Source organism: Diplotaxodon limnothrissa, linkage group LG5 (assembly GCF_057381915.1).
Source record: "Diplotaxodon limnothrissa isolate DT_005_m linkage group LG5, D_limnothrissa_male_GT1.1, whole genome shotgun sequence".
NCBI classification, from domain to species: domain Eukaryota; kingdom Metazoa; phylum Chordata; class Actinopteri; order Cichliformes; family Cichlidae; genus Diplotaxodon; species Diplotaxodon limnothrissa.
This window is the reverse complement of record NC_140600.1, coordinates 12,005,914-12,015,202: the sequence shown is the minus strand read 5'-3', so window position 1 is coordinate 12,015,202 and position 9,289 is coordinate 12,005,914. Positions and strand designations below refer to the sequence as shown.

At 38.6% G+C, this 9,289-nt stretch overlaps 1 protein-coding gene across 2 annotated transcripts; it reads right to left on the bottom strand.

Moving 5' to 3' along the window:
* Positions 1 to 797: 797 nt before the first annotated feature.
* On the bottom strand, positions 798 to 8,260 carry rae1 (ribonucleic acid export 1). 2 transcript variants are annotated; one of them, XM_085353847.1, is made up of 13 exons: positions 8,198 to 8,260; positions 7,460 to 7,571; positions 6,521 to 6,625; positions 4,296 to 4,388; positions 4,119 to 4,205; positions 3,951 to 4,037; positions 3,342 to 3,413; positions 3,144 to 3,251; positions 2,891 to 2,997; positions 2,685 to 2,760; positions 1,667 to 1,861; positions 1,489 to 1,574; positions 798 to 859 (listed from the first exon to the last, which is right to left on the bottom strand). In XM_085353847.1, coding segments are annotated over exons 2-13 (1,107 nt in total). In that variant the 5' UTR covers positions 7,550 to 7,571; positions 8,198 to 8,260; the 3' UTR covers positions 798 to 858. The 2 variants fall into 2 exon arrangements, with proteins under 2 accessions (XP_085209973.1, XP_085209972.1); XM_085353846.1 differs by having other exon boundaries at positions 800 to 859; positions 1,374 to 1,574.
* Positions 8,261 to 9,289: the final 1,029 nt, after the last annotated feature.

Here is a 9,289-nt window from a genome sequence, read left to right as displayed (position 1 = left end):
TCAATAAAAAAGGTATTTAATTCACACCTTCTCCCCTATGAACTGCTTCACTTTTCTCGCATGCCCTTTGTAGCTCGTCTTGCTACCTCATTCATATCCTCTTGATAAATCCCTCCCTTTTCCAGCTTTGTGCCTCAGTCAAAAACCCCAGTGTTTAACTTTGATATCATTTGTCCTGCTTAAGCTCCCTGGCCTTTTCTATAAGTAACAGCTGGAATTAAAACCATACAGGGCAAAATGCTCCACCTGCTGGTTAGCTTGGATTAACATAGGCAGAGAGGAGGAGACACTGTGAGCCAGATGTTCAGTTTATCTTAACTTTATGATTATTCCCAACACCTACAGAGAAATAAACAGCTGAAGTATTAGAGACAGTGGTGATGTTTGAAGGTGATGTTTTTAGATGCAGGGTACAGTTCCCCAAACTCTCAACAATCGAGACAGCAAAATAGCTGGGCTCTCCCTCAGGCTGGAATAAACATGTTCAAATCTAAGTGTTTACACATATTTATTTATACAGTTTCCGAGTTTCATTAATGAAGCTAAACCATGGGTAACAGCAAATCGCAAGAAAATGAAGAGCTGTAAAAAATAAAAAGCTGGACATATTAAAAAAAAATTAACCATAACATCCAGATGAATGCCAAATAAAGCCCTCTCCCTCTAAGACCAACTGTCATGCAGCTGTCATCAATGCCAGGATGGGTAGGCCCTTCTGATTGGTCCATGCACAGTACACAGCCCAACGGCATTGGTCCAGGTGTTTGTCGTAAGGAAGGAGTCTTTCTCGAGCGTATACACACTAAAGCAGCAGGCCGTCTGAATTTCTCCACAAAAGATGTGACTTGGCACGATGAATCTGGAGACAGGAGGGAGCAGTCAGTGACAGGGAACATTCTGAGGTTTCTTTTCGTCTTTTTTTGTTTATTTCTGAAAATTTGCTCCTTTTTGCACATAACAGTCAAGAAATACATCACCATACAGCAGAGAAATGCATCACTACAGGCATAAATCAACATTTACAATTCATAGTTAATGGAAACTTTTGATGAATCCATTTATAAAAATACATTTTTCACTGCCCATAATTTAATAAATCTCTCAATAATTTAATAAATTAATGAAATCTGTCTTTAAATACATTTTTTTGTGCTGAGAATTACACTGCAAAGTCTAAAGACTTTCAAACTCAGTGCTCTAAAGTAGCCAGCAGGCCTCATCCTGTGCTTTTTTGATTGTACAGGTGCAAAAGCTGCTTCAATACATTATCACAGCAGAAACCACGCAAACCTTCAGCAAAACTTATGGTCTGTACAAGCTACTTAAAGCAGTACATGACGATGCTGAGATCTGAATCGTATCAGTATCCTTACTTCACACATCCATGCATGCCCTTGAAAGGCCCCTGTGAGAGTCTGAGGAAACAGGGCAGCCGTGTCCAGTGACCACGGTCTCCAGGTTTATAGACATTAACTGCCCTTCTCTCACCATTTCTTGTTCCGAGGCTTCAGCTCCTCAGCGGCGTTCCTCAGGAAGATGTAGTTCTTTTTCTGGGGGTTGTAGTACTCATGGCCCTGAATGATGACGAGTAGAAGTCAGAGTGAAAAGGCAAGCTTTGCTAACTAGAGTACTGATCCAACAACTGTAACGATTTATTAGCGCCTACCTTTGACCAGTCGTAACTGGAAGCATACGCAAAGATGTTGCCATTATGGTTGAAGCAGCAAGCTGTGATGGGCTGGTCGAGCTGCTCTGAGGTCTTCAACTTTGTGCGGGCATCTTTGTCCCAGAAGCTGAAGCGTCCGTCTGAGCCCACGGTAGCCAGAGTGCCATGGACAGGATGGAAGGCGATGGCATTCACCTGGTGGGAGAAAACATAAAATAGGAAGAACAATTATACACAAGTAACAATGAAAGAGATTCATTTCACAGATATTAGACCCCCCCCCCGAAAAACAAAACAAAACAAAAAAACAAGAGAAAATTGTGCCTTTATTCAACAGATAATTAGGCAATTATATAATAATGACTGTATTTAAAAGCTCAAAGCATGGAGATATCAGTCATAGCCACATTAAGACTAAAGAAAGCATTAAATAAAACACTAACGATTGCAGATAATGAAATGTAATATTTTAAATTACACTGCAGTTCTTTCATCATCATTTTTAAACCTTACTTATTAAGATCATTAGGAAAGGGAGGACTGTGCAAGGATTTTAGTTGTACTATATGAAGACAGGTTGTAGTGTATCTTTTAAATTTTGTATTGATCTCACTCCTGCTGTTGAACTTATAATAAATTGAATAAATTCACCTATTTACTAGCATGTTGTAATTACAAAGTTTAACTCTGTGAAATGCAGACAAATTCCAAATTTTAATCTCCTATACTTGTGCAAAATGGAAAACAAAGCAAACATAAAAACTGCACCAATTTACACAAATCTTAGTTGGTTTAACCAAGAGTATATCATTACTAAAATGAATCCCATGTTTCTCTTTTAACAAGAATAATGTTTACAATAAATCAGAGCTTCATTTAACACTGAAGCGCTTTACTAAAGTCCACAAACTAGGATAGTCTCATCAAATGATATCTCCTTTAAGAGCAAACAGACTCAAACTCACAAAATATATTTATCTACAATGCCGGCACTGGCCCAGAATTAAGACCAACTTACTGCATAGATGTCCTGTGGAGTGGTTGTGTTGGTTCCATTGGACCTGTGGCACTTGAAGGTGAAGTTATCTTTGGCTCTGAAACGAATGAACAGTGATTCATATTTCAGTTTCAATTATAGAACCAGAACAATAATTTTATAAAGAAAAGAAAGAAAGGAAAAGGTGCACACTTGAATTCGAGTAGTGGATTGTATTAGTCACTCACGGGTTTGGAGGATTGATATAGTGGATTGCCACTCGGCCCTCAATGCTTCCCAGTGCAAAACCCGTAGGCTTGTTCTGCTTGTCCTTGAATATGGCCACACAGCGGTGCTGCAAGGATGTCACGTTGGTTAAAGAGTAGTAATGCCAATATCTTGACATGCATGTAGCACCGATTAAAAATGAATCTTAGCAGTGTACAAAATTACAAAAGTGAGAGGCATAAGGTATACACATATTTGGAAAAGACAAATCACCTGATGTTTGAGAGGAGATTCTATTCGGCGAAACTCAGAGGGCTGGTTCTCTAGTTGGTACACTATCAGGCCTCTCTCAGCTGTGGCAACCACTGCCATGGGGTACACCTACACAGGGCACATTAAACATAAAAAAGTCAATCAATAATCAGTCTATTCTGTGAGCATCAGAATTTGTCATACTCATAAACCACTTACAACATCTGCGCAGTAGCATCTCTCAGGCATTTGCAGTGACATCATAGGATTGGGAGATCGAGTATCCCAGAACTAAAGAGACAAATAGAAAAATGAGAGCTTTTTCTAAGTGTTGTTTATAATTAATCATTTTCTCAAACAACATTTAACATCTGTGTCTTTGAATAAATTTCAGCAAATTCAATTATTTGGAATCACTCCACAGGTGTGTATATGCTTAATGAGACATGTGGTTGGTTAAAGGGTCACTTCAGGGTGACCCCCAAAAGCTAAATTGAGCCAGCCAGGATAAAAACAGAAACATTTAAACTCTGTTTACACCCAATATCACATAAAATTTGCATTAGCTCAAAGTGGCCGGTTTTAATGAAAGGTGGATTCTGATACAGACAAATATAACCAAGTGGTCTTCTAGGCTTTATCTCAGTAATGTTAAATGACTGAACTGGATGACCACACTCTGTTTGTGGAATCTTATCTTATTTAAATGATGGCTTATGATGCAATTAACTACAGACACTTGTATTTTGATTAGGGGAATTCTATTATTATGTTTGTATATAACTACTTGGCATGTTTGTGTATTACTGTGATGGATGCTGCTTTTACCTTCAGTGTTTTATCCCAACTGCCAGTCATGATACAGCTGTAGTTTGGGGCCTTGATCCAGTGGATTGCTTTAATTGGGCCATCGTGCTATGGAGAGAAATAATGAGAACTGTAACAGGATTCTGCTTCATTCGTGTCCACACAGTTGTTCTGGGCTTCTGTTCCAACCTGTGCGATCTGGATGGCTTGGTTGCTGTTGAGATCCCACATCTTGGCTGTCTTGTCACAGGAAGCTGTGAAGACTTTGCTTCCATCCTGGACAGAAAAAAAGAAAAGCAGATCATAAATTACTCTACAACCAGACAGCATCTACTGCAAAGATTACATTTTAGACATTAAACCTACATCACTCCAGCAGGCATCCAGCACTGGACCTGTGTGCATCTGTTGGGCCTTGGGAACAGTCTGTCCATTGTCCTGCACCTCCCAACATCGGACCTAAGAGTCAGACGATAAACCACTGTTAAGATTTTCAAAAAGTTAAATATGCACGATGTATATAAAAGTCTCAAAGAGGAAAAAGAAAGAGCAGAAGAGAGCAAATGGGATATACTATGAAGCAGCATTAATGGGTAAGTGTGCTACGTCAAGCTTAAAGTCAGACTTTGTGTCATTAAAAGTGGCTCTCTTTTTACATGGCTAAATCACTGTGATACCTTACGATGAGCACAAACCTTGTTGGGAACAGGTTATGTTCAGCATTCTTGTTTCAAATCTGCTGGAAGTACTTTGTTCTCACCAATGCTTTTATTTACAGCCATTTTTAATTGTTATATAGACACTCTGTTGGTTGAATACATTTTATACGTGCGAGCTATTAAACAATGAAGCCCTGCTGTAAAGTTACAGCAGTGCAAACTGTGCATCACATTGCTGCTGGAATGTGAAAGACAAAGTGACAATAGACCCTGTGCACGAGAAAATGCTAACTTCCTGGTTTGAGACCGGATGTGGGGTTGTACATTTCGGGTAGCTTTACTTTGCAGTCAATTGCTACTGCGAAGATGTACTCCAAAATCATGTCCAAAACTCGAAAACGGAAAGATCGCGTTAAGTTACAAAGAGCAGAAGGTGGGAACACTCACCACTGTTGTGTCATAAAAAAAAATCTAATGATCAATTTTGACGTTTAAAACGTTTAGATCAAGCAGTTGTTTACATCACTCAACACAAGCAGAACTGCATTACTGCAGCAGAAGACACATCGTCCACATTCAGAAGCACATCTCTGTATAGTGACTGGTCTTGTGATTTAAACAGGCAAATGTTCAGCATTCAAGCTACAGGTGAAGAATAGTCAAACCAGATGTTTCCCCCATTATGTCGAGATCAGCTAGTCAAGTACACACCTACACAGCATGTTAACAAACCGTGAAAAAAAATGAATGATTGCTGGTAACGGTTTCTATACATTAGTATTTACGAAGGGTATGTTGTGACTTACCTTCAAAATTACAGTGGTCCCTCGCTATAACGCGGTTCACCTTTCACCTCGCTGTGTCGTGGATTTTTTTAGTGCAAGTTTGCATGTTGTTTTTTTTTTTTTTTACATCACATTGTGTCCTGCGTCCTGATCGCTGCAGACGATCTCCTCCGTGACGTCTCTACTGTACAGTACAGAATCGCTGCATCGATCGCTGGCAGTGTGACTCTGAAGTGCAGTACTGTATGTCCACGATGTCCACGAAACGTTTTGCACCGTCAAAAAATAAAAGTGGCTACTTGATTTCACCTATCGCTGGTTATTTTTAGAACATAACACCCGCAATAAACGAGGGACAGCTGAGAAATATAACATTTGAATCCCTTTTCTGTTTTGCTCTGAGGCGTGGGGGAAAAATATCGACAAGTCGATGACTATCATTTACAGATATATTGGGTAAATGCCCAAGACATCTATAGAAATGTAAATCGCCGCTTGATTCATTCATTTGCTTAACTTGTTTTGGACCGTAAACAAGGCGCGAATAGGACACCGGAAACAAAGCTCCCCACAGGAGTTTCCGCACCGGAAGTAGCATATGCTAATGTGCACATAGTCTATTCTAATCTGCTGCTTTACTCTTACACTGCTGGAACTGCAGCTACAAGGACACAGAACACACTCAAAAGATACAGGTTTAATCAATAAAAAAAATAACATCTCTCTTATTAGGTTACAGGACAGAAACCTTTCGCGTCTAAATCTACCCAGTTTAGATTTTCAGAGCTCTGATGTTTGGCCATCACATTAGAAATAACTGCAGAAGTGAGTTTTAAAATAAGCACAACGCTGAGCTTAACAGAGACAGTTGGTAACTACCATCATTATACCCATTATTTAGGCCTTTTCAGGCCAGTATAAACAAATATTGAAGTGTGTATATTAGGCATAGTGCCTTTATTGAACAATGTTGAATTTCACATCCTGCTCATACATTATGCGTCACTCTTTTTAAAATAGGCTAATTACACATTATATAAGGACTAAGCAACATGATTTAGCGATTAGTATTAATAAATCTATAGTAATAATCTTTCATTTACTCACTCCACCATAGGCAATAAATACGAGTGAATAAATTACTCACATCATTAGCCCAGGATCCTCCAATGAGGAAGTTTCCAGGCATGGTGGGTGGGCTGAAAGCCAGGCAGCTGATGCTGTCATCTGGAGGTGAAGTCACTTCAACATCCTATAAGGCAAGACAAAAAAAACAAGAAGTATGAGGAGGACCAGTGACAAAATGAGGATAGAGTTTTAAACGACTCCTTTTAACATTTAACAAAGTTTATGTCATACAACATATTGACAACACTATTGGGCCACCTATACATTTTAGCTACAGCAGCTTTGATGAGATCCCATTCATTAACATGGAGTTGGTTCCCCCTAGGCAGCTGTAACACATTCTATTTTTCTGTGAAGGCTTTCAACAAAATTTGGAGTGCAACTGCAGCTTTTGCCCATTCATCCAGAAGAACATTTGTGAGTTTAAACATTGATGTTGGGTGAGAGGGACTGGGTTGTTAATCCAAAAGATGTTAGCTCGACAGCTATGGAAACCATACTGTGAAGTTCCTGATGCACAGTTTTTGTGTTGATGTTAATGTCAGAAGACATCTGCAGTAAGTGGGTCAGCAAATCATTGGCTACTTTTACCCACTGTAATAATAATAATAATAATAATAATAATAATAATAATAATAATAGATTGCATTTATATAGCGCTTTTCGGGGCCCTCAAAGCACCGTACAATTCCACTATTCACTCACTCTCACATTCACACACTGGTGGAAGCAAGCCACAAGCGTGTAATATCTAGAAGTCAATGAACTCCTTGCAAGTCAGTACTTGAATTCAGTGAGTATTTTATAACAACTCAGTCTTTCAAAAATGTTTGTAATGGCTAGCTGTTAGATTTTATATCTATGGAATGGCACTAAACCCCTCAATTCAAAGATTAAGAGGTGTGGTCCAATACTTTTGGACATATAGTGTATGTTGTGCTCTTGTAGGCCGCTTTACCTTCATGGGATTGTGGCTGTCTGTAGTCGTGCTTCCAAACACCCCGGTCCCTCCAGTCCCAAACCCCGAGCTTGTTCCAAACAAACTCATAGTGCACTAACGTCAGCCACCCCTGAGAGAACAAAGAAAGACAGTGATTTTATATGAAACAACACGCTAACTGCCAAAAGTTGTCAGTGCATCAAACAATACCATGAACCACTGAGCAGGTGATGAAAACAAGTGAATACTGCATGTGTGAAACACCGGATAGCACACATTACGACATCCATTCAAGTACATTAAATTAGTTTTTCTTACAAGCGATATATAACTGCACTCAAGTTATCGTTGTTATTATTATTATTGAGGATATAACGAAGTCACACATCTGGATAACCAAAACTTAGCATGACAGCTAAAGGAAATGCTAGCTACATCACTTGCCACTGCTAACTAAATCACGCTACCAGGCTCGTTAATAAAAGGATAAATGGTCATTTAACTTCGATTGATATTTAAAATAGGGCTCAACCTATAAGCCACTATTATGACACCTTTCTGTGTGTGAAAATAAATACGTTTGAAAAAAAAAACGAGCTCGCTAACATTAGCTAAGCAACTCTTGACAAACCACTGTGCCTCCCGGGTTGGAAAAAAAACCAAACAAATTTTCATGTTTGGTGACAATTTTAAACAACCATAATTAAACATTTCACTGTCACTGAAGCCTTCTCATACCTACAGGGATATACATACCACTAATTTCCTTCTACTCTAGATGTAATGTCGCAACGCTGAAAACGCTAGAAGTGTGGCGCTTGTTCTTTTGAGTGCATAGTCGCAGGTTGATGACGCTTTGGCTCCAGCGCTCAAGAAAATGCAAACCGAAAGGTAAACGCTGTGTGGCAGCAAAGCAACAGGCTGCATGCAAGCATACTGTATGTCTATGGGCAGCCCACTTGAGTTAAGGTGCCCTTTCAATTTCAGATTTCTTTTTATATGACACGATTTAGATGAAATACTGTAAGAAAGTGGCAGATGGTTATTAAGCTAAGGGAAATCATAAGTAAAGTACTATGTATATAGCCTGCAGCCTAGGAAGTAAGATTTTTTAAACGTAAAATGAAAGGTTACCTCACTCAAATAAATGTAACAAATATTTAGTTTGGAAATATGAGGAATAGAAAAAGTTATATCAATACTTTTGGGAGTAAAGGTTTGGTTTAGTAAATGTGCCCACTTTCGAGCAACTGAAATTAAATGTAACCTATGAAAAAGGGGGAAAAACCAGAAGAAAATTATGTGGCAATAAAATTTGCTTCAGTCTCCCTTTCACTGGGCTGTGGGCTATATTTCTGTAGCTTTGAAAAAAGGCAATTGTACAATAAGAGCGAATTAAAAATCAAGTTAATCAATAACTAGGTTTGGTAAATTAAATAAGGAACAATTATGTCAAATTATGAACCTTGTAATTATAAGACTAAATATTCAGTGGAGCTGGATGTATAGCTCCAATGGGAAAAATGGCTTAAATTAAGAAACATGTTTGTTAATTCAACAATTTTCAAAGTTAACCTAAAGGCTTAAACACTAGGCTTTTAAGATTTAAAGTGTTTGTAGTTGATTTGGAGGCCTCTTGAGTTTATGTGAGTTTACAGAGATCGTGAGTCATGTACACAGTGCTCTCTGCATAGGAAAACCCATCTCAAGCACACATCTGGTGTCTGCTATGCAGCGCCAAATTCATTGTTAGTTAGGTGTTTTGTTTTGTTTTGTTTGAATATATTAATTTAAGCAATGATCCAGTGACTCTCTCTCTCTCTCTTCTTTAATACAAATAGTGCAGAG

Excerpts from the sequence above, each read along its gene's own strand:
- rae1 (XM_085353846.1), bottom strand. The coding sequence starts at position 7,549 with ATGAGTTTGTTTGGAACAAGCTCGGGGTTTGGGACTGGAGGGACCGGG. Across the intron at positions 3,414-3,950 it reads GTTGGGATAAAACACTGAAG|TTCTGGGATACTCGATCTCC; the intron begins GTAAAAGCAGCA and ends TTGTCTCTTTAG. Across the intron at positions 3,252-3,341 it reads GATGCTACTGCGCAGATGTT|GTGTACCCCATGGCAGTGGT; the intron begins GTAAGTGGTTTA and ends TGCCCTGTGTAG.